This window comes from Danio rerio, chromosome 13, assembly GCF_052040795.2.
Source record: "Danio rerio strain M-AB ecotype USA chromosome 13, GRCz13ab, whole genome shotgun sequence".
In the NCBI taxonomy this organism is placed as follows: domain Eukaryota; kingdom Metazoa; phylum Chordata; class Actinopteri; order Cypriniformes; family Danionidae; genus Danio; species Danio rerio.
The window spans coordinates 38,077,039-38,103,465 of record NC_141033.1 but is presented as its reverse complement, the minus strand read 5'-3'; the positions used below and the strand labels follow the sequence as shown (position 1 = coordinate 38,103,465).

The following is a 26,427-nucleotide window of genomic DNA, read 5'->3' as shown; positions in this document are numbered from 1 at the left end:
ACTCTAATGACTTGACGTTCATCACTGAATGCTCAAAATATCAGCAATAAATAAAAAGTATTTGTGTTTATCTAGATGGGGGAAATCTAACGACTGAATTTGAACAGGATGGAGCCCTCGAAATTTGTGGTCAAGGTAAACTTTTCATTTTATCAGTTTATCTTAGAATCTTCGTTGCTTTTGTGTTTTATTTTTACAGTAATTGTAAAATTAGTGGTTGAGACAAATGAAATCGAAGCTGTAATTTCACAATTTTGACGTTTTGTGTCTGAATGTTTACAAATGTATGTCGTTATGCCAGCCTTATTGTTTTATGAATGTGTTGTTACCCTTTATGCAGTGATCATGATTATCTTCATATCATCATAATTTAGAATTCGTAACCTTGGAGTTATGTCCAAGTTTCTGTCTGCGTTCTGAATGATTTTGAGGTATTGAGCTTTAAAGTTTTTGCACTGAATAGCAAACAGTATGTGTGTAACATTTTTTTATTTTTTATAAAAAGGCTTAAAATGTAAACAATAATAAAAAAACATCCCATAATGTAAATAAGTTGTCATTTAATAAGAATATATGAATATCTCAATTTGGACAAAAATGTCAGGTAGAACCTTATAATTCTAAGGTGACAAATTGTTTATCATGATTTTGAATTTTTAAGTCGTTACTGTGATTTACCAAAGATTATGGCTTCCATATAATAAATTATGATAAACCTAAAGAAACGAGTGTATTCAATGCTTAAGAGATCGTTGAAACAAAAATAAATAATAAATTCTGAAAAAAATGAGTTTTTCTGTTTTTGAAAGCTTCAGGTATTTCTGATTTGTGACTTGGAGTTGAGACAGAGGGTATAGTTAGCTCAGAGAAAAAAGTTTGTGGATTTTGTTTTGTCGTAGTTGTATTTGTCTTGATTTCTCAAAACTTGTGTTTTTTTTGTGTGGGTGAGTTGCATACATAGTCAGCTACAAAGACCAGGGTGAGCTAATGTTTGGAGTTCTGTCAAAAATAATAGCCCTGCTGTGACTCTTCTTTTCAAATATTTGGCAAATTATGTTTTACAGAGCAAGGCATTTGTCAAAGTATTTCCTATATATATATATATATTTTTTTTTTTTCTAGAGAAAGTCTTATTTGTTTTATTTTGGCTAGAATAAAATCAGTTTTATTATTTATTTATTTTTAAATTAACATTTTAGGATCAAAATTATTTGCCCTCTTGTTTTGATTGGCTACAGCACAAACCACTGTTATACAATGACTTGCTTAATTAACCTAATTTACCTAGTAAAGCCTTTATATTGCACTTTAACCTTAATACTAGTATCTTGGAAAATATTTAGTAAAATATTCACTGGCATGATGGTAAAGATAAAAAAAATCAGTTATTAGGAATTAGTTATTACAACTATTATGTTTAGAAATGTGTTGAAAGAAAATTTTTATTTCCATTAAACAGAAATTCGGGAAAAAATATAAAATATTATATTATATTTTCTTTTACCAAACTCTATTATATATCTTGGGAACACTTAATATATGATGCACGTGCTGCTTAGGACAATTCTTTGAAATGTTTGGGCCAGATTTACCAAACAGGGTAAATAATCACCTAATTTTCATAATATCAAAGAATTGCATAAACTACGGCAGTTTGGCTCATAAACAAGCAGATTGATGATAAGGTGCAAAAGCACTGGTGCAAATTAGGGTAATCTGGTAACGTTGAGTTGAGTTGACTTTATTAGTACCCGTAGGTAGATTCTTTTTTCAGCAAAGTTTTGCATTTGGTACAAACAATTAAATCACACATATACATACCCACATATACACATACAAAGTACCTTTTAAAAGATTATAATTTATTCAGAGCAACAATAGATGATGGGACAAAGCTATTCCTGAACCATTTTGTCCTATAAAGCATCTGAAACCTTTGACCCGAAGGGAGTAGGTTAAACTCCTCAAACAGAGGATGAGAGCTACAAATAATAATGTTCTGGGCATTCCGTAAAAGCTGCCTACTATACAGGGATTCAATACTTAGCTGTGATTCACCAATCAACCTGCTAGACCACCTAACATCCTGGCTCAGTCTATTCTTGTTTTTGAGAGACAGACCTCCAAACCATGCCACCAGAACGGAGGATAGAATAGACTCAATAAAAGCAGGATAGAAAAGAGTAATCATATTGGGGCCAATGTGGGCATTTCACAGCTTTGAAAGTTAACTTCATGAAATACAATAACAACTCACCCAAAAATAAAAACAAATAAATGAAATATTTGGAAAGCTGAGATTTGAATGCTGTAAACCAAAATACTAATTTTCTAATGTATTGTAACATTTGAAATTGGGCATAATTCTTTTCCATTTTACCTATTAAAATAGACCAAATCCATGCTTATACTCCAAATAATGCAGTTTACTTTTTAGACATGTACAGTTTTACAAGTTTTTAGCTGTTAGTAGCAGAAATATACAATAAATAATCGATTGAAGATGTGCATACGGCATTAAAAAACACCAGAGTGAGTTTTATTTTTGTGTGAACTATCTGTTTAGAAGTGCGGACTGTACTTCATTATTTAAACTCTAGATGGAGCAGCTGTCTTAGGAATGAGGGCTATTAGCTCATAGAAGAGCATTGAGCTGTCTGTATGTATTCAATGTGTTGTTTAAAAAGCACAGCTCTTAATTTTTCATGTTCTAAACCCATAATATGTTCAGTCTGTGCTTTTTTTTTTTTTTAACTCAAATTTCATAGTAATGTTAGAGATATTATGTTTTCCATATATCTCAGCTTCTTTGTTTTACATTACATTACGGTTTGATGTTTCTTTTTTTCTTTTTTTTTTTTAAAGTATTCATGTATGTATATCTATCCAGTTGATTGTCTCTGCAGCACAGATGCTGGACCGGTGCTGTCTATTCATCCACAGGCCAGATGAATGAATGTCAGTACTAATGCTTGTCAGATGTTTCTATTAAGCGCTAGAAAAGCCCCGGGTCTTTTTCTTTGTTGACGTTTCATATAGCGAAGGCTTTAACTCTAGATTCTGGACGCGACTGTGGATCACACACATCCGCGTTGAGTGCCAGACTTTGGCTGCATATTTCTCTCTTTCTGTCTTTCTCACTCATCATCTCTCCCGTCTTTCTGTTTTTCATTGTGGGAGAGCACCACTCACCAACTTCACCCTCCCAGTCTGCACATAATGATACTGTTATATATGTTGCTCTCCCTGAGAAAGAAACTGTCATGCCCAACACTGCGACCACAGAGAGACATTTAAAATGGGGAAGCAAACAATACCGTCAGCTGGGCCCAGTTCTTAGCTAAACTGTTCTAGGACAGCATAAGACCCGCGTCATTTGTAAAATAATTTTTCTTATTTTTAGTTAAAAGTTATAGTTTAGTAAAAATTTAAATTCTGTCATGTTTTTTAAAATGTTGCAACTTTGAATGAAAATGTATATGTAGTTAACATAAAGACTCATTTAATAACTTAATAAAAAATAACTGTTTTATTTAGAACAACTGCAAGTTAAACATGTGTAGAAAAATGTCACTGATCATTTAGTTTTTGCTAGAGTTTTCATTAACACTAAATGGAACATTGGTTTAATTTAAGTTAATACACCTATAAAAAATAAATATGGAATTTCTTCATAATAGCTTAAAATATAATTTGCGATAATCTTTTTTTCCCCATCATGGCTTGAGTATAAAACCTTCTTGAACAAGAAAACATGTAGAGTAGACATATGAGGATATTCAATAATAATATAAATATATTGTAAAAATTAAACATGGACAATATTAACATCCTGGGCACCTCAAAATTCCATGAATAATTATTATTTATTCAATCATTCAGGATGCTTTTTGAGATTATGCAGATTTTTGCCAGTTCTTCATCAGATCAGCAAGTGCTTCAAGATTTAATAGTTTTTTTATTTATCTTTTTATTTTTTTCAAACATTAACATTTTCACAAAGTAATCTAATCTGGTTTATGATATTAAAAATTCTGTGACTGTGTACAGGCAGTATGTTTATTAACTCTGTAGTCTGTACACCAAGGATCCATTTAGCATCAGTTAATTTGTTCATTCATTTTCCTTCGGCTTAGTCCCTTTTTTAATCAGGGGTCACCACAGTGGAATTAACTGCCAGCTTCTCCAGCATATGTTTTACACGGCAGATGCCCTTCCACCTGCAACCAAATACTGGAAAACACCCATACACTCACATTCACACACACATACACTACGACCAATTTAGTTTATTCAATTCACTTGTACCACATGTCTTTAGACTGTGGGGGAAACCGGAGCACCTGGAGGAAACCCAGATGAACAAAGGGAGAACGTGCAAACTCCACACAAAAATGCCAACTGACCCAGTTGGGATACAAACCAGTGACCTTCTTACTGTGAGGCAACAGTGCAATCCACTGAGCCACTGTGTCGCCCTATCAATTAATTCAATGTAATGACAACTACAAAAGCAATTATTAATCTTATATGATGTTAATTTAGTTAATGATTAATAATGCATTAAAAGCAAAAGTAGTACTTGTTTTATTATTTATGTAATAATTAATAATCAATAACCAATAAACTTAGTTTTAATAATAATTAATAATATTAATTATTAATAACTAATTAAAAAAGCTGTACATTTTTTTATTTTACTTGAACATAATATAATATGGCTATTTCTCACTGTTGATTTTAATCCATCAATTAAGGCTGCAGTTATTGATTATTTTATTAATCGATTAATCTACCACTGTAATGAATTAAGTTTTTTCCATTTTCATTGAAGATCTTGTGACACACACACACACACACACACACACACACACACACTTACACACACACACACAAACAGTAGCATGTAAATTGAGCTGAACGCAATAAAGTTTACCACTATAAAACTACTATATTCTGAATTTAAACAATGGCATTTTTTATTTCACCAGATATTACATATAATCATATAATATCAGGATAAAATAAAAACAAGCTCCATATTGCTTAATTAAAATAATTATAACAAGCAAATCAAATAAATGTTATACAGACAAGAAGTGATGAGTTAAATGTATTTTTTAAAGCAAGTAACTCAATTATAACTTTCAGATAGCATCAACAAATGTTCAATTCTAAGACTTAATAGTAACATGCTGTTACCTATTGCTTCATCCTTTCGTCCTTTTGTACAGTTTAATTTGTTTAAAACATTTATTTGGTCATGCATATACAATATGCATATACAATAAAGCATTACAGTAAATATCATTTGGTTATTATACTGTTATATGCAGCTTAAGTCAGTATCGTATATCATGATAAAAGCATCAGCAATTAATTGCAACAAAAAACTATTAATAGTGGCAGAAGCCTAATGTAGAGTAGGACTGAATGAATAAGTGGATTGTCGTCTTTGCTGTTGCAGCCTGTGGTCTTTGTCATTGCAAGATAGATCAGAAATAGGCCTAAATAAATCAGTTACAATAAATACTTCAACATTCCATAAAATGGTAACTTTAAAACAATGCATTGTGCCTTCAACCTTACTACAGATTCTTGTAGAGTGTGAGCCAACATTCTGTCCAGCCTTACACAGCAGCGTAAAGTTGGATGTCATATTTCCACTGTGCACTGCAATTCTTGCAGGCGATGAGATACTCCCACATTAGTTGACTCATGCTTTGAGACCCTGGGTTTCTCCTTAACGCCTCAGAAGACACTGAATATTTACACAAGACCTGCCACACCACTCTACTGTTATACCCATCTGGTGTATGAGATGGTGGGAGAGCGAGATTCTTTGTTTTTGAGTATGAACGTTAAGTGCTGGGTAGTATGACAGATGTCTTGGCTCTGGTTTATGTGCTAGGTCGACTTCCCTGGTAGATACGGACCACACACTTGGACCTCCAAGCATCCTGTTACTGTCATCAGATCAAGGAAATCTGTTGTCATTTCTGAAACACAGAGGGAAAATTTGGATGGATGCAGCTTAGCAGACATGGGAGGATGTAATAGAATTCTAATCTTGGCGTTCTTGGATAATACAGAAAATTACAGCAGATGTTGAGACCGACAGGCTTTTGCAGTCATTCTTGTAAAAAAAAAACACACTGCATGGGTATGGAGGAATAGTTGTTTAGTTTTTCTTGTCTCCTCACACTTCCTTTTTACTAGAATTCTTAGGATCTCTCTGATATTGTTTAATTGTTTGTAGAGCTTTACCAGGTGATATTCCTGCCTGTTCTTGCTGTTGGAATTTCGCTTCTGGGTTGTGTCCTCGCTTGTGGAAAAAACAGAAATCCATTCAGGTGTGCTAACATCCAGAGCTTAACTCGCAGAGTGCTTCAGAGTTGCTAGAAATAAAAGCCAGCTTAGTTATAATCACACTGATTTATTAGTGGTTCATGTTGAGGTTTTGAAAACCTCTGACCCTAAATAGGGGCTCCAGACTTTAAAAAAAATGATTAAGGATTTACTGGCACCCATAATAAACATTTGGCTTTTAAACAAATTAAACACTTTAATTATAGAAATAGCTTTTTAAGGGGAAAAATACAGAATTGATGAATTATATTTGTACAACATTTATTACAATAAAATAAAAAAGGCCTGTGAAGGTTTGTTTAGAATACATAACTGAAAAATGACTGGAGATATTCTAAGAGTGTCTTTAAGCTTGGTTATGCTTTTTAACGATTTACTGGCTTAGTGAAACCAAAAAACAAACTGGCAATCAAGTCTTGTTTTGGGAATCAATTAAATTAAATTAAAGTTTTAAAATAATCGTCTTTTGATCACAAAGTGGACCTCGCAACTTATCATCAAACATTCGAAGCATGACACCTTTTGAAACGCCTTACGATGTGATAGCTAACAAAACTAGGCTTTTGTTTTTATAACCTTATAAGTAACCTTGCATGGTGAAAATTGTGTAAATTGTTTATGAATGTTAATAAGTATTTATAAATAGTTTTACTGCCGCAGACACATCACACTGAAGTCCGATTACTCTCTGAAGCTAAACAGGGTTGAGCCTGGTCAGTACCTAGATGGTAGACAACATACTTAACCGCCAACTTAACCAGCATATGTTTTACACAGCGGATGCCCTTCCAGCTACATCTCATCACTGGGAAACACCTATGCACTTTTTTTCAAACACATACACTACGGACAATTTAGTTTACCCAATTCACCTACTGTATAGTGCTTGTCTTTGGACTGTGGGGGAAACCGGAGCACCCGGAGAAAACCCACACCAACACGGGGAAAACATGCAAACTCCACACAGAAATGCCAACTGCCAGGCTCGAACCGGTGACCTTCTTGCTGTGAGGCGAGATCGCTACCCACTGCGCCACCGTGTTGCCCCAAGTATTCTTTTTATTTATTTATTTATTTAATATAATTTAGTTGAAGTTCTTTCATTGGTATATTGTACTGTCATATCTTAGTATTGGTTATGATAGCTGGATTTTTATACTGTAACTTTTTATAGATTTTTGTTTTGTGAGATTTTTGCAAATCTTTTTTTGTCTTTTTCTTTCATTTTTATTGGATTCAGAGCCCTGCTAAGTGTCACATAACAAATCCCACTTTGGATGTCATAGATATTCATCAAAGGACGGGCTTGATGCGCTTCTAGATCTCACAATTTCTAAAATAATATCTATGCTAGATGAAAGTAGCAAGAGGACGTATTGGAAACTTTAGTTTACTCACATTCAGTGTTGACAACAAACACTGTTGCTGTGACAATGTCAAGTTTAGACATGATGTTAGAGAGTTGGGGGTAGGCAGTTTTTACTTCAACCAATAGAAATCTTCCATTGAACACCTTAGCAACCGCACAACAACATCTTGGCAACCACCCAAATCACACTACCATCACGGCTTCATGTTTTCCATGTAAAAATCTAGATAAACTTGTTTGTGTCTCATGTCTCTTTTGCTTGTTTGAAATTGACAGCACCAATGTTGACCCTCTTGAAAGAATTCCAGGTGACTCACACTACACAAAATCAGCAAGTCAAGACCAAAGATTTAAACCTTTAACAGGCAACACCCAGAGATCTAAAGAGTTCCCTTAGGCTCCGGAGACTGTTCGTCGACCTGCGACGCTCTTGCAAAGACAAAGACGGAGCTAGACGGAGGGGGAGTTTTATTGAGTGAGACTGTTTCTGCTGCCCTCTCTCTCTCTCTCTCTCTCTCTCTCCCTCTCTCTCTCTTTCTCGCTCTCTCTCTTTCTCTTTCAGTATAAACATCTGTGGCTGGTTAATGTTAGCCCCAGAGCTAAGTGCAGAGAAAGGGGTTCTGGTTCTCACAACAGTGATAGCAGTGGTAAAAGGGCAGGGAGGTGTGGTGGCGAACAGGCAACAGCTACACAAATGCTCCTGGGCCGACTGCCCAATACTAATCAGAGAGAGAGGGCAGGAGAAAGCCCATTTAGGGGGGTAAAACTGATAAGAGAAGGTAGCTGGGGAGCATCTTGGGAACTGAAAGTGATGCAGAGTAGGAGTCCAAAAAGCTGAAAGCGACTCTGCTTTGCCTTGTGTGTTTTCTTAACAATAGGGAGCAGAAAATAGCACAGCTTAGTTGTGGACTTTGGTCAGAATGGCAGGGACTGATTTGGTACTGTTCTGTTTTATTGTTTGTTTGGTTTCAGGGCCTTTGTAGTATGTTTTTGGCAGGTCAAGCTGATCTGATAAAGAGTGAAATGTAAGAACCAGTTTAATCTGGAGGTTATTGACCCACAAGAAGCCTCAGGTGTATTCAACGAGAATCAACAAACCAAAGGAAAATGAAAAAGCAGCTCTGCCTCAAGCTCTATGTACAATAATTAATATGGCAAAGACTAAAGAAACCTTGTACGATCCTATCTGCAAAGGATTTCCTGAAGACACTATCACTCTTCCTACACCATGCGACAGAGAGCTGTCAAGACTTTCATTGCACAATAGTGAAGAATTTGGTAAAACCATAGACCCTTTTCACATTTCCGGGTTTCTCAGTAGCCGAAGGCATCAAAGTTAAGTAAACTTAACGCGCAGTGAATTGGAGAGTACAAAAAGTTTTTTTACAGTCCTATTTGCTGAAATAATAAAAAAGAAATGACACAATAGTGTTAAGACTTTCAGAAAAAGAAAATAGTTTGTGAGACTGATGACGGCAGCCAGAGGAGAGAATAACTTCAAATTTACTCTAAGCCCCATAAACGATGCATTAGAAACTCCTTGCATAAGCAGTAATTTGTTAGTTTGACGCAAAGATAATATAATGCATTCATAAATGCATATAAATCTTCTTAGTTTTTTTCAAATCAAAATATTAAAAAATTTCAAAGAATTTAGATTATGTTGACCGTTAAATGCATCATAACAGTTTTGTGAAAAGGCTCCATTGAAAGTGTTTAAAATAAGTAAGGTAGACTAATACATTACACTGGGATAAATAATGAAGCAGCAAATAAACATGGAACTCCACTAACAAAAGGAACTCTGCAAACATACGTCTAGTAGATTACAGATTCTGAGAAATTTCATGCATCCGCTTAGGGAATAGTTTAACAGAGGTTGTGTAGCGGCTAAGGTCAGAGATCACCTCTAGTTTCAGCTGTTTTCAGACTGATTTACTTTTTTTTTGTTTTTTTTTCAAACTGAAAGAGATTTCTGTAAGACATTCAAGAAAATCATTGCAAGAGTAACTGTTGCAAAATGTGTTATGTTTTTACACCACTCTCAAATGCAAATACAGCCAAGGATTTGCTGGTTTACTGGTATAATAATAGACTTTGGATGGCTTTTTAGTGTTTGTTATTGTAAAGTTTCGCAGACTGTTTTGGGAATTCAAACAACAAAAATTAATCCAAATCTACAGATCTTTTTATTGTAGCTTGTTAATGCAACATTGGTTCATTTGCTGGTATTTATGCAAACAGGAAGGTTGTAAAATGTACAAAACCCCCAAGTTTAATTTATTTGGCTTCTCCATTCATAGAAACATGTGTCCTCTCACTGCCCGCTTTAAAGAGATTTGCTCCACAGTTGAAGGTTCTGTCATCATTTATTCATTTTCTGCTGTTTCACCTGTATTTTCCCATTCAGTGAACATATCAGACCTCTTTGACCTTTACTCCTATGCATCATAATATGCATGAATTGATGTTGTACCTTCTTTTGTGCTCTGTATGCATGGCATATGCATGTTTAAACAACATATATGTGAATTAATGATCGCATGTCTTTCAGTTTTTGCTAAACAACCCTTAAAACACCAATTTCACCAGTCCTTCTCGAAGCAACCCTTGTTTTTCTTTCCAAACAGTCTGTAACAATGTGGACTTGACTCATTCTAACTGCACATTTAGGACTCCCATAACAGGCAAATGCAGTTTACTGTTTCTCTCTGTCCCATAGTTGCACAGGGCCTGGAAAAGCCGAGCGAACATGTCTCACAAACACTGGGAACATTCCTACAGTGTTTTGTAATGGCATATTTCAGATTTCGAAAAGAAAGTGGAGAAAAACAAAACAGCATGCGATAACGCGGCGGTTCCAGAAGCAGCATAAGAAGACACATTATGGAACCATCGAAGCCAAGCTCCTTTTCACTGCCTGATTGACAGTTCCCGTCCATCCCCTCTGATGCTTTCCCACGCCACAGTAATTGTAAAAGGCAGTCAGCCGAAACCACTGGTCAGTCGCAGAATGGCCACAACACAAAGACTTGATGAGAAAGCCGGCCAGTGTTTTCTAAAGGATCTGCTGTCCTCCACATACATGCATACATAAAGATGCCTCTGTTTCTTGTTTTAGCTCTTGTCTCTGCTTGCCCGCAAAAGGATTAACTCTTTCTCAGCTTTTAATGCTGCGTCGGATGAGATTTATCACGGATGATGGAATGAATGTATGTTTAAGCATGTCTGTGAAATACAAACAAACTTGACACAGATTCTAATAGAGTTGTCTCGTGCCTACACCTATATATAGTTGGTAATTCCTAAAAAACACATTTCCGTAGTGTGACACAAGGGGGCAGCCTGTCCCTCAAGTTCAGCGCCCCTGCCACCAAACTAACCCTCATGTACACAAAGCAGCAATTAGAGGAAAATATGCTTTCATGTCAAAAACAAAGCTATTTGGCAGCACGATTTGGCCTGTCTTTGTGCTAATAATGTGCCGTAATCCTGCTTGACTGGAGATGAATTTGGAGGTTAGAAGCCAAACGAGAATGCTGGAGACGTTTTATTTACTCAGTCGCTGTAGATTCCTCTGGTATGGGAGGCATAAATCATCGCTTATGGGACGAAAGAGAACGAGACAGTGGAGATGTAAGGAGAGAGAGAAAAATGAGTGTAGCTAGAGAGTGGTGCTAAACAATGGGCTTTACCCAACACACCCTACTAATTCACTTTCTCACGTCATCTCTTCTCAGATGGCTTTGGGGAAACATGGACCCAGAGCATTACCGCCTGGCCCGGGCCACTTTAGCTCCTCTCTAGGGCCCACTAAAACACACACTCGCTCACTCGTGTTCTATCAGGGTTTTATCTAGCACTCTGGAAGTGCTCTAGAATGTGTTCTGGTCAGTGTCTTGAATAGGGGAATTTCTTCCTGTCTCCTTCTTTCTGATGTCATCAATGCGGGAATCAATGCAGCCACATCTAGCTCTGAGCTCAGGTGTTGACATGCATCAGTGCCGGCTCCTCTTCGTCCTCTTGCGGGTGGTCTGGGAAAGACCCGTGTGAGTGGACTGGAGCGCAGTGACAGGCTTGCTCTTGCGCTCATGTGTAAAACATAATCAGGCCGGTGTGGAGCAGAGATGTAACGAGTGCTTAAACGGCCGCGACGTCTCTGGCTCCCCTACTCTGCAATGACTTATTGTCCTTGACGTGCTGACGCAGCACTCTAAGAATTCCAGTCTTTGGATGAAGTTCTGCAGACTCCCCAATTCGGGCCCTCTTCTTTTCTTGTCACATTTCCATAAACTAACAGGTTAGCGAGGGCATCCTTTGGCAAAGCCTGCAAATCCTTTGCTGTGTCATTCCTCTGCATGGCTTTGGTTTTAACGCCTCCATCTCTGAGATCAAGTGTATCTGGTTACTGACATAATGCTAATGAGGTGCGTTTACAAAGCTTGTAAAACTGCTGGGTAGAAAGGGGGAAGCAGATGCACAAAGACAAGAGGAAGGGGATGATGTGACTTGCCTTCAGCTATGGATTTGAAGGTGTCATTCAATCAGCTTAGTGATGACTTCTTTTTTGTTGTGTTTAATACCCTCATCCTTCTCTCTTTCTCTCTCAAAAGTGTGGGAATTACGCCGTGCTGGTGGATCTTCACATATTGGCCTTAGGCGACCAAGACAATGCCAACTGGTTCTCTCCAGCGCACAGGAAGGTATGGGAATGAGGGTGTGTTTCTGTTTGTTTGTGTATGTCCTCTTACATTTCAAAAAGCTTATACTGCAGGAATCTGGAATTTGGATCTTCTCTTGGGGATCCCCCCATCCTCTTTCTGCATTTATAAGATATATGTTTTCATTGGCCCACACTGCCTAAAGGCAGAGAGGCTTTGAATGATTTCCCCTCCAAGGTTTAACTCTACATGCAGCACTTCTAGTTAAATTTGAGCTCCATATAAAAGGTTTCGAGTGAATGTCACCTTGGGAGGTTTTTTTAGGTTTGCACAAACCGTTACTTGTTTTTATTCACAGGAAGTGGGCTCTTTGATTAGGGATGCATTGGAGCCCAGGGTGAGGCAGTTCCAAGAGGCCAGATACCAGAAGATCCAGTCCAAACCAAGGAAAGATCTCACCCCGACTGCCCCTCTTTGTCTTGAAGGTATAAACACATATGCTCTGTTCCAAAATCTAAGCTGTGTCTGAAATTGAATGCTTTCTAGTGCAGGAGTGTCCAGTCTTGCTCCAGGGCAGCCAATGTCCTTCAAATTTGAGCTCCAACGTGCTCAAACACACTTGTCTGAAATTTTCTATTGACTCTGAAAACCGGGTTTAACTGTGTTTGATTGGGGCTGAAGGTAAACTCTGGAGCACATTGGTTTGGACACCCTTGATCTTGTAGGCACTTCATTTGTGTTTACACCTATTTTGCAACTGTAAAGTATGTTTTATGTAGTGTACATGTGGGTAGTGTAAATGAAACTTGACCCACCAATTTGTGTTGTTTTACTGCCTATGGCAACTCCTTTACTGTGGGCTCATGGGTTAGTAAAGATGTGCCCTTCAGATAATCTAGAGTTGTTGTTGTTTGCCAATGTAAGATATTTAACTACACTATTTAGTTTAAACCTTTGGCATGCATTGAGATAATGGTGATGAATGGACCCATCCTTTACTTTAATTAATGTCTACTAATACTTAACATTATATTGATTTATGTCTATTTTGCTGTGCCCTTTTGAACCACAATTACCACTGTAATGTTCCAATACAATACCGAATGCATCTGTCAAGATGCGTAAAATATCGGTTACACCTGCATATTTGACAATTTGCTATAGGCTATTGAAATGTATAATTACCTGTGATCAAGTTGCAAGTGAAGACCTGCGTTTTTCTCTCACACCTATTTTAAAAATGAACTCTACTTCATGAACATGAGACATGTCACACAGCTTTACCGCACGGGTGCTCAGTATGTTGCTGTCCCACAGCAGGAAGGGAGAGATTTCATAACAAAGTAGAGAAATTGATGACATACCTGCATGCCAGCATAAATGAAAACTAGTTGAGACTAGGTAGCACTCCCCAGGAGTGTCTCGACCGCCCCCATAGAGATGTGCTGAATGTGTTTAACTTGGCTTTCTCTTCAGCATGTATGCAGGCCATATGTCTCACCCGCCCACCTCTGCTTTTCTCTTGATATTCTCATGTTGCGTTTAAACTATCATGCAGTTGGCTTTAAGTTTTCTGTATTTTGATCAGGGATGCCAAAACTACTAGATATTTTTTTCAAACTGCATAATGCGTTTAACTTTGAGATTTTAGGAATTGATATCAATAATGTTTCAAGTTAAACTTTAACTCTTGTCAGTGATCTTTCAGTTCCATTTTTTGATTTGCATTTCTTGATCTTGCTCAGTTTTCATAATTACCTTAAATCATAATTACACTAAGAATGTTTCTTGCATTAATTGCAATTTCCTGTTATGTATTTGATCTATGAGCAGGTTTTTCTACTCAACCTTTTAGGTAGTTATTTACTCTTAAAATAAACTCTTTGAATTATATTTTTTCATGAACAAATGACATTCAGAATCGAGGTGAATGTATATAAAATGTATACAAATTCAATCCGCAGCTTGTTATTCTGAATCAAATTTTAAAAAATGTGATAGTGTGATACCTGAGCATTAAGGGTGTCACGATCCTCCAAATCCTCGATTCGATTACATTTTCGATTCTAAAGGCATGATTCAATTCGATTTTCGATTATGAATAATTAATTAATGACCAATTAATTATTTGTAGCCTACCATTTAAACTACCTGACCTGCATGGTCTTTGTTTTACCCATAAACAAATCATACAGTAAATGAATAAAGGCAAGATACACGCATAATTACCACCTGTCAATCACTTTTTTCTGCGGGACTCGTGAATAGGCAGTGATCTGTGTCGTTATAATGGCGTCGGTAAAAAAGACGCACAACCAACAGGAACCAGCCAACAGTATCTGAGGTGTTCGCTAAAATGACTAAGTACAAGTGAGTGAAAGATTGAAGCAGTCCTCTGACTGCCTGGACCTGCTGTCTCGAGCGCATGGCTGTGAGTGCGTCTGTGTCTGTGTGGTCACGTGATGTGCATTTTCAGAGGTAGAGAGGAAGGAGGGCTGCTCAGAAACGCTACACACCACTGTGGATGTCAAATCGTTGTCGTTCTAAAATGCCATTTAAAAACAAAGACAGTGTAAACAGGGCCTGAGTGTGTACTTTTCACGAGCGGATTTGCGCCGGGGGCGGGCGGAGGATCGCGATGTTGGTGTTGTCTATCGGACGAACCGTACGTAATAAAAACATAGCAGAGCTTGCAAAACTGGGTTTTTTTTTTGTCGACAACACAAACGTTGTCAACATAACTCACTGGAAATCCAAAATGCTTACACACCGGCGACTTCATTGAAAGAGGAGAGGGTTTAAGTTCTGTCGACGGGTCTCCTGCTTCTGCAGTTTAACAAGCACTTCAACAAGCCTGTTTTTTTCCCGCTTGGCAAGCCAAGCTGACGTGACATGGTGGTGTTGCAGCATCGACGATTCTATTTTTTGATTCGATAATCGAAATTGAGCATAAATTTCGATCGATTTTGATTAAAAATCGAAATCGTGACACCCCTACTGAGCATTGATCCAGCATTCACAAATGCATTCAACTCCTTCCAAAGCTCTTTAATCCATTTTTTACTCTCTATATTGATGTGTTCATATATAATACACATAACAAATAACCGTAAATTGTGTGAAAAATCTGTCATATTACAATTTAAAGAGGAACAACGGATCCCAATTTCAATCGATTTTATCTTTAGACACTTTTAGCACTTTTGAATTGCATTAGGGGACCTTGATCTCTGCCCTGACAACTTTAAACTATACTTAAAATGCAAATCAGTCACTTTATACTTCTCATCGTTGAAGCTGTCAGAGATCAAGTTCCCACGATGCAGTTCAAAATAAACAGAAAACACCCATGAGTCACAAAACATGGGTTAAGAAATATTTGCTATAGCCTATTAAGGTCTTGTATTCAAGATTTAATTACGTTTCTATGCAAGTTTGTTCTTAAAATAAACAGTGGTGGCTGTTGCAACCTGTTTTTTCATGTAACGTTATGTGACATTGTTTACAACCTGTTTTGCTAATGTCTTTTCATGTTTGAAACAATGATTGAGTGATTGCATACATTGAAAATCAGTTATCCATATCATCAACCTAACCCTAGTTCATAAGGCCTCCCACTCTATTTGGGCCTGTCTCTTTCATCTAAAACAAGCAGTGTCAATCCACTGAAACTAAGTACATAACATAATTTTGGGCAGATTTACAGTAGTTTGTAATGACATCATGCCAGTTCGTTCTATGATTTCGTTTGAGATATACTGGGGCCTTAAAGGGTGGTGGTTCTTTTTGCACAGGTAGCACTTAAAGCCTGTAAAAGGCTGACTCACTGCATGGGCCAGGTCCTGCTGAGAGAGGTAGATTACAGGGCAGTTAAGCTCATAAAAAGAAATTTCTCCTCTTTAGATGTTGCTGCCCCTCTCATGGCACGTCAAGGCACAGCTGCACCACTGCAGAGCTGCTCATCTGTCTCTGTTCTTGTTTAGCACTAGAATTGCATCCAGTTTAATAGGCTTGGGTGATATGACAAAAATTTCATATCGCGATAATGATATACAGTTGAAGTCAGAATTATTAGACCTCTATTTACTAGAAAGAAGTTTTTTTTTCAACACATTTCTACATACATAAAAATAACTCATTTCTAATAACTGACTTGTCTATGTCATGATACATAAAATTTTACTAGATTCTTTTCAAGATTCTAGTATTCAGCTTAAAGTGCAGGTTAAAGACTTAACTAAATAAATTTTGTTATTTAGGCAAGTTATGGTAATCCGGCAGATCATTGTATAATGATGATTTCTTCTGTAGACCTTCAAAAACATATTGCTTAAGGGGGCTAATAATATTGAAAATGGTTTAAAAAAAATAAAAACTGCTTTTATTCTAGCCGAAATAAAACAAATAAGACATTATAAACAAATAAATATTATCAGACATTCTGTGAAAAATTCCTTGCTCCGTTAAATCTCATTTGGAAAACATTTGAAAAGAAAAAAAAATTCACAGGAGGGCTAATAATTTTAACTTCAACTGTGCATCACAATAGAAGTCATCTCACAGCCCAATAACATCGATATACAGTGCTCTGCATAAATGAGTACACCTTCTTTTGAAAATTAATATTTTATCAATTTCTCAGTGAATATTGGCAATATATTTTGGTGCATTTAAACAAATCTGTTTTATTTAACAGTTATATATATTAAAATAAGAGTTTGGTCAGCTAGCATCTTTAGGAATAGAAAGATAATACATTTAAATTCAAACAAAGACTCTAGAATACACAAAACATGTCATTCGTATCTTTTTTGAATTGGGAAAATTGTAGCGGTCAATATGGTGAATAAAGCCCCGCCTACTAGTAGAGGAGTCAATCATCGATCGACATATGGTGAAAAAAGCCCACCTTCTTGTACAGGAGCTAATCATCATTTACTATAGACTGACGATACTCCAGGGAAGGGGCTCGGACCAGACGTGAGTTTCTGCAGATTTGTGTGTGATTTGGATGTTTAGAAATGAAACTAAAGCGACAGTTGTTGTTTAATTTTATTGGTGATTCCTAATATGAAATTCAATGGTAAGCAGTTTTGGAGAATTTGATGTTTACCCATTCAAACAGAATGCCCGAGCATACTGCCCGAGAGGCATGTCAAAGATGGCCGCCGGTGCCGTGTGAAATGACTTGCCTTAAAGGGACTTTGATACAAATGAGTTATCACACACAAAACATCCAACTAGAACATTTCAACTACATTTGATATATTTTAATTGTTTCTTATGAGTTTTCCTGTTTATTAAAGTTGCATTTAATATTTTATCACAAAAAATGTTCATTTGGGTGTGCTAATTTTTGAACAGTGACCTTAAGTGTTTTTTGTTTTGTGTTCCAGTTTTGGCTATACTGACTAATCTAATGTATACTCACCAGCCACTTTATTAGGTACACCTTACTAGTGTACTAGTCTATGGGTTGGAGCCCCCTTTTCCTTCAGCCTGCCTTAATCCTTTGTGCCATAGATTTAAAAAGGTACTAGTAATATTCATGAGAGATTTTAGTCCATATAGACTTGATACCATCATGCAGTTGCTGCAGATTTGTCAGCTGAATATCTATGATGCGAATCTCCTGTTCCAACACATCCCAAAGGTGCTCTGTTGAATTGAGTGCTGGTGACTGTGGAGGCCATCTGAGTACAGTGTAATTGTCATGTTCAAAAAAAAAAAAAAAAAAAACAGCTCTTGATGACATGCAGCATTATCCTGCTGGAAGTAGCCTTCAGAAGATGTGTACACTGTGGTCAGGGACAGAGGGATAGACAATACTCAAGTAGGCTGTGGCTGTGTATTAGGTACTACTGTAGTGTACCTTAAAAAAGTGGCCAGTGAGTATATATGCACTATTATTTTATTGTAAAGCACCAAACAAAAACAAAAAAACGTTAACTTTAAAGAGAGATCTGGGAGGGGTGAACTTTTATGCTGAGCACTGCATATAACAATATAAATTCAATCATTACTAGTTCATATAGATGATGTAATCATGATGCAAAGGACATTTTTTACATTTAAAAAAAGTATATAGTCAGGAATTTATTCATCCATATGTGATCTTATTTTCACTTTATTTAGAATGTCAGGGCTAATGTCTGATCAAAAATGTAGAAATCCAAAAATGAATATTAATAAAATGTAAAACACATTTCTAAAACCAATGATTACAGGCCGAAAATATCGCTAAATAAAATGCAAAATGTAAATATTTCAAGATTGCAAGTTTCTCACAATGCTGTTATTTGGGTTTCTGTCTGCATCCCCATAATGTCATGCTAGCACTGCACTCAAATAAATTACAAAAAGCATTGCCATTAACAACGTATTTTGTGATACCACAAAAAAAAAAAAAAAAAAAATAGAGCGTAACTTTAAACGATATACTTTTATTTTTTCAAAATGTATGTATATGTTTTATGAGTAAAATAAAAGTATGTTTTCTACTCTTGCTGCTAGGATAAAAGTCAGAGAATAAAAAAGCAAGGAGGTGGTTGTTTATAGTCTGGCATTGAATATTGGGGTTTTCAGGGTCTGTCAGTAGCTGGTTTGCCAGATAATGATTGACTTGCCTCAATGCTCACTCATGACACGGTTTGTCTGTGTGTGTCCAGCACCTCTCATTAGAGATCGATTACAGATGAGCTAATCTGACAAACACATCATGAATCACTGCTCGCTGTGTATCTAACTGCTGTGAGAAGTGCAATGTCTCACCCCTGGGCCAGGTGAGAACAGGGTTATTGTCTAATATATCAGAAAGACTGACTCATTATCTCTGACAGATAAGCATAACAAATGATGAAACGCTCACACAGGGTGTGTGCACGGACACTGCCTCCCTTACTTAAACATAGTCGTTTCAAGTATTTTTAGGCCTCCAGCAGGAAATGGATCTGGACTGTTACTGGGAAATTAATGTAAAGGTCACATGTTCAGTGTGTAGGTCAAACACTAAACTCTCATTTACACATATCAGCGTGATCACCTAGCAGATATGCAGGAATTACGACCCACATTGCTCTCTTATGTGAACAAATATAAATTATATAGTGGTGGAGGTGAGGAGACACCCCCCCCTCATATTATTCATTCATTTATTGGCATTTTGATATTTGCATTTTGGTGTCCACAGCAAATTAAATTAAAATTTTATTTTATATACAAATAAAACATTAAATGGATAGTGTATAATGTTTAATATACCGTGTTAAATGTGTTGTACTGGTTTTGTTCAGCACTTAGGTCAGAGCAAAGCTGAAGATTAATGTGCTTCATAAATAAACTTTATTCAAAATGTGGGTCAAATAATGTTGCAAACTGCAAAACTGTCATTAAGGCCCTGTTTACAATAATACTTTTTAGTTTTAAAATGCTTAAGTGTTGCTACCTTTACTCCTGTCTGCTCCACCCCGGAGCATAGAAAACGGAGCATTTTTAAAAATGCTGAAGAGGCTATTTTGGTTTCAAAACGCTGCTGCTCCGTTTCAGTATGGATGGGGAAAAAATGAAGACGTCTGAAAACAGGCATGACTGCAGGTATTCACCTCTCTGATTGGGGCTTTTTCCTCAAAGGCTAGTGCACAAAGTTTAGTCTTGCACCCTTATAAGTTTAGACTTTGCAAGTTTGATATGGAAAACAAAAAGCATTCCCATTAACAACGTATTTATTGATACCACAAAAAAAAAAGAGAGCGTAACTTGAAACGATATACTTTTATTTTTCAAAATGTATGTATATGTTTTTTGAGCAAAATAAAAGTATGTTTTCTCCTCTTGCTGCTAGGATAAAAGTCAGAGAATAAAATAAAAGGAACAGTGTACTTTATAAAATCATTCGCATCACCCTGGCTATTGTTTCACTTAATCTTAACATAAAAATAAAATAAAAACATAATATAAGGAACTGCTTATTTTCATTTTTATATTAACTTAATAGCAGTAAAAATGTTAAGGTATGTTGTGGCTACATATTTATATCACGTCATTTTCACTATATGCATATTTATAACAAACAAAGCCTATAAATAAGTGCCTCCTTTTATTTTATTTTAAAAGTACAATACTCCATCTCTTTTGCTGAATATTAGTTTTAATAATCAATAATAGCCATTATAAAAGTATAATATACAATAAGTTTATACCATATGGGCAAGCAATTAGTCAAATGTGCAGAATCCGTTTACACGGTTACATAAATTAATATATTAACTTATCTTTGCGCTCAGCCAAAACATATTACCTGAAAACAAGTAGGCCTAATATATTCAAAAGATCAAAGAGTCTTTAAATAGAGACAAGATTAATTAAATTTCACATTTAACAACTATAGTGAGATGAAATCCAGCGGAAGATCCTTGGTGAACTGTCCGACGTGCGCTGCTCTCACCTGGGGAGGTGTTTTCATACTCGCTAATTACCTGGGGTTCAGACGTGCGCAGATGCTGCAGAGTGTACCAAAGTGTGCGTGTGGTCACGTAATGTGTGCTTTCAGGGGTGTAGTGTGGACAGAGAGCTTTTCAGAAACGCTAGGTTAAATGCTAGTGTGGACGTGGAACGTTTTCGTTCTGAAATGCTGTTTTAAAACTAAAACGTATTAGTGTAAACTAGGCCTAAGTGTGTACTGTCCAGACTTTCATTTTATTAATACATCTTTAAATTAATTTGAAAAAAAAACTATGAAAAATATATTATTTATAATAGTAAAATGTAAGCAAAAAAAATAGCTTTTTTGGATTAAAGCAAGTAAATACTTATAATTTCTATGACTGGGTTTTCAATTATTAACATACTCACAGGCCACTTTATTAGGTACACCTTACTAGTATTAGGTTGGACACTCTTTTGCCTTTAGAACGTTATGTGCGTTCAGATGCTCTTCTGCATACCTCAGTTGTAACGAGTGATTGTTTGAGGTACTGTTTCCTTTCTATCAGCTCGAACCAGTCTGGCCATTCACCTCTTACCTCTGGCATCAACAAGACATTGTGCCCACAGAACTGCCGCTCACTGGATATTTTCTCTTTTTCTGACCATTCTCTGTAAACCTTAGAGAAAGTTGTGTGTGAAAATCCCAATAGATTAGCAGTTTCTGAAATACTCAGACCAGCCTGTCTGGCACCAACAACCATGCCACATTCAAATTCACTTAAATCACCTTTTTTCCCCATGCTGATGCTCAGTTTGACTGCATCATCTTGACCATGTCTACATGCCCTTAATGCTTTGAGTTCCTGCCATGTGATTGGCTGATTAGAAATTTGCGTTAACAAGCAGCTGTGTGTACTTAATAAAGTGGCCGGTGAGTGTATTTTTGGCTGAAATGTTTGGCTACAATTATTTCACCCTAATATTATTATAAGTGTTGCAATCTTTTTCTGAAAATGTCAGAAGAGATATCCCATGGCCATAATATAGGATGAAAATGACAAAACTCATTAGGCACAAATTGCGAAAGAAGGCTTTTTCATACATGAATTAACCACCAATTGACTTTTTGATGTCTTTGTCTGATGGGTCCAATGTTTGCTGCACATCCCACTGCACATCTTTAGTATCTTCTTTAGCTTTGACTACAGTGTGAATTCGTCATGCCATTGTTTCAACAACCTAATGCAATGTCAAAGTTTGTTTCCATCAACAGAAGCATTCATTCTTGACTGTGCAACTTATTTTGGCTGGGCAGTATTTATGTAATCATTTGTCATAGTTAACCTTTAAATGTACTCACTTGTGTCTTTTGTCTTATTCCCTTCTATATCAGCGATTGCCTCAGGGAAATACCCCCTCCCCCTCCCCCATGAAATTTAATAATTGTTTAAATAACATTGGATGGTGCAACACATGTGATTCTAATACTTTCTAATACTTATTGAATGAAACTGACATTAACCACATTTGGTTCATGTCATTTACAGAGGCTGTCAGAGTGAGTATATACAGTAAGGACTCCTTAAGATTTTGAATTTCATTTAAACTGGTCAAATACCTTGTGGAGTCCACTTCACATCAAACTTTCAGGCCATTGGAACGTACCCAAAGAGTTTTTGACTTCCCAGTCACAGGACATGTGACCACTCCAGCTGTCGGCTATCAACAGCTATTAACTCTCCCCTGATCCTTTTGTGTGAACTTACTCATGTACCAGAGAACTCACCTCCCCCCTCCTCCTGCATGTGTCAGCCCACTTGAGTCTACATGGCTTCATCAAGCATGAGCCAATCATGGTGTTGTGTGTCCATTCTCAAGTTAGACATGTCTATTGTCAACCTGTGTCTGTTTACGTGCTTGTCACATGCAGCGAGCGTGTCACATGCCGACACATTTCCTGAGTGGTCTGCTCGGCTCTCAGCTGCAAAGGCCATTTTCCAAATGTCAGCCCTCATAGATTCTCCCTGACTGGCTACCTCATGCTTCCCCATTAGCTCATAGTGAGTTGATTTATTTATGCTTTGGAGAGGGCGGGAAAGGGGGAACTTTTCCCACCAAATGTCTTGGCTTGGTGTAAGCACGAGCCGGACTCTTGGCATGCTAACCAAGGAAATGTTTTCTGCTGGAAGACAGGAGATTGCAGTGTTTTATGTAGTCATTTGTTTAAGCATATCTGCCCTCAAAAGGGCAAAACTAAGGTTACTTTCCGAATCTTCCCCTTTTTAAGAAATAATGATTTTTTGGAGCGACTTAAGTTGCACTCGGGGCACATGTCTGTTTTCTTTCTGATTTTTACTATTCCTAAGAAGGAAGACTCTTTATGACCCTGTCGGGGAGTCTATTTGTGTCTGTGTTACAAATGCTACAAATTGGGATAGTTAAAAAAGGTATAGTTCAATGTGCAGAGGTGGGTAGAGTATCCAAAATCTATACTCAAGTAAAAGTGCGAGTACTTGCTGAAATTTTTACTCAAGTAATAGTAAAAGTAACAATCTTAAAAGTTACTTCAGTAAGAGTAAAAAAGTATCTAATAAAAAAATTACTCAAGTAGTTACTAGTTACTGTTCATCATACATACACACACACACACACACACACACACACACACACACACACACACACACACACACACACACACACACACACAAACACACACACACACACACACACACACACACACACACACACACACACAAACACACACACACACACACACATATATATATATATATATATATTAGGGGTGTAACGGTTCACAAAAATCACGGTTCGGTTCGATACGACACAGTGGTGTCACGGTTCAGTATGTTTCCGATACAGCAAAAAAAGAAGAAAGTCAGAGGATTTCTTTGATTTAAATTTTTTAATGTATTAAAACTAACAACATTAAAGTATGATCTTGGTTTTTTTCTTTTACTTAAAACAGTGATTGAGCTATACTTCCGGGGTTTCTGCTTAGCAGCAAATAAAACAAATCCTTCTTTACACTCGAAACAAAAAAGCTGCTATAAAAATCAAATGTAATATTGTAGTAATCTGTAGGAATTGCCTGTCTAAATGCTGTTCCAGTTCCAGTTACTGATTCCGTGATGTCAGTGTAAATGAGTTGATATGCTCAAATATTACCGCTAAAATAGCTTACTGTCATAGCAGATGTATCTGAAGAGCGATGGAGGCGTATGCTCGCGATGTACCTGAGTGGCAGGAGCGAGTTGTGACCAACGTACCTGAAGAGCTGGGAGGGATGCGGTGGAGAGGAGTGTGCATCGTATTTATCTGGGATGCCATGTTGAGGATTGCTGCACTGAAAACATTGTATTTTGTACTTATTCTCTTTTATCTTTTTAGATGTTAGTCTAAATCGAATCGTTCGTATTGTAATTCATACTGAACCGAAAGTCTCATACTGAACGGTTCAATACGAATACCCGTATCATTACACCCTTAATATACACACACACACACACACACACACACACACACACACACACACACACACACACACACACACACACACACACACACACACAGTTGAAGTCAAAATTATTCGACCTCCTGGGATATTTCTTTCTATTTTTCTTTTTTTTTTAATATTTACCTAATGATGTTTAACAAAGCAAGGAATTCTTCAGTATTTTCACATTTTTTTTCTGGAGAAATTCTTAATTATATATAGATTAGAATAAAAGCAGGTTTTAATGTTTTTAAAACAATTCAAGGTACCTTATTATACACTAACTTGCTGAATTAACCTGATTAGGCCTTTAAATGTCACTTTGAGTGGTATACTAGTATCATGAAAAATGTCTAGTAAAATATCATGTAAAGTCACCATGGCAAACTTAAATTAAATCAGTTTTTAAAACTATAGAAATATTTTGATAAAATGTTTCTGTTAAACAGAAAATGGGGAAAAATATACAAGTGGGCTAATAATTCTGACTTGGAGCTGTGGATCACGTATATGTTGCGATGTCAGTTCTATGTTGACCTCTTGGAGTGAAAACAAAGACTGAACTTGAGGTCGCGGTGAGCTGGTCTGATAAGCTCTCTGCACAGACAGCGTGACCATCCTTCTCGGAACCGCAGATGGCAACATGGTGTAACCGCAGTATAAAATTCAAACGCGCACTCTAACCAAAAGCGGGAGACGCGTCTCTATAGCAACCTCTCGCGGCACAACCTCTCCAATGTGGCACCTGGCGACATTTGCAAACAAGTCAAATGAATCATATTTATTATTATTTGACAGTAACGGAGGAACACTGCCAAATGCAGCGATGTAAGACTAAGGCTTAATCTCTAATAATTTACTTGAATAAGAGTAAAAATGCACATTTTTAAATGTACTCAAAAAGTACACATTACCCTACTATTTTATTCAAGTAAATTTAATAAAGTAAATGTAATCCATTACTATACCCACCTCTGTCAATGAGTAAATGAAAATTCACTCATAATTTAAACCATTTTTCCACCAGCATGAACCAGGTGCTTGTTCAGAGCCGGTTCCTCTGACGAGCCTTTTATGAACTGCTTTGCTTTTCACCTGGCTGCAGAGCCACTGTAGAGACAGGTCTGACATCACTCTATACATCTCATTTAGCAAACACAAGTGTCAAATACAAACACAACATCAACAATTACTTTCTATTAATGTTAATAATTCGTTTAACGGTGCAGCAAGGTGGCACGGTTGGCAGCACGATCACCTCACAGCAAGAAGGTTGCTGGTTCAAGCCCTCAGCTGGTCAGTTGGCATTTCTGCGTGGTGTTTACATGTTCTCCGCCTGTTTCCTGCAGGTGCTCCGGTTTCCCCCACATTTCAAACAAATGTGCTATAGGTGAATTGAATAAACTAAATCGGCCGTTTTGTATGTGTGGGCATGTCAGAGTGCTGCATAAAACAAATGCTGGATAAGTTGGCGGTTCATTCTGCTGTGGCAACCCCTGATTAATAAAGGGACTAAGCCGAAAAGAAAATGAATGAATGAATTCTGTTAACACATATATCGACATCCAAACACAGAGAATCCAATGTGTTCACGCACTGTGCCATAGTTTGTATAAAGAATCAAAGCGATTATGTGTTCTGCTGCTATTTCAAATATGACGTTTAAAACTGTTTGTCTCATTGGTCTTTTCTTAGCCCCTGACACAAGCTGTCCTTATTTACCCAGCAATGTTTTGGTGCTACTTAAGAGACACTTTTTCCTGTTCAAAGCTGGTGCTTTAGATGTTAAAAGACAAAGAATTAATTTGGAACTAGGCCCAAGTAAACAGAAACTGTTGTAGTTTATTAAAGACGCAACCCCCTCAGTACGTACGCTGCAACTTCAACAAACCTCATAATACCTGCACCACAAGGACTTTTGTGATTATTTATGAGCGTCAAAAGTGACTGACAAGCGTGTTTCAGCACGGTTCAAGGCAACAGTCCTTAGTGTGAGTACGCCCTTACTCACACTTAACACTCATTTATACTTTTGCGTCAAGTCCACACAGATGGCCTCCGCACAATCCCAGACTCTTTACTGACAGGTA

The 26,427-nt window shown here is 36.9% G+C and overlaps 1 protein-coding gene and 2 long non-coding RNA genes across 5 annotated transcripts in view; 2 read left to right on the top strand and 1 right to left on the bottom strand.

The window, feature by feature from the left end:
• Positions 1–26,427, top strand: part of LOC147841155 (uncharacterized) — a 102,241-nt gene that overhangs the window by 5,793 nt on the left and 70,021 nt on the right. The gene's annotated exons all lie outside the window — the stretch shown is intronic.
• The window catches only part of slx4ip (SLX4 interacting protein), an 81,003-nt gene that overhangs the window by 267 nt on the left and 54,309 nt on the right, over positions 1–26,427 (top strand). For all 3 annotated transcript variants that reach the window (XM_087277680.1, XM_087277679.1, NM_200411.1), the window contains 3 exon segments: positions 76–135; positions 12,352–12,441; positions 12,758–12,884. In XM_087277680.1, the coding sequence (XP_087133806.1) occupies positions 109–135; positions 12,352–12,441; positions 12,758–12,884 (244 nt within the window). In that variant the 5' untranslated portion in view covers positions 76–108.
• LOC137487424 (uncharacterized) overlaps positions 4,957–26,427 on the bottom strand; it is a 51,480-nt gene continuing 30,009 nt past the window's right edge. The window contains exon 3 of the long non-coding RNA XR_015506263.1: positions 4,957–5,999. This is a non-coding gene — a long non-coding RNA (uncharacterized LOC137487424). The remainder of the gene's footprint in view (positions 6,000–26,427) is intronic.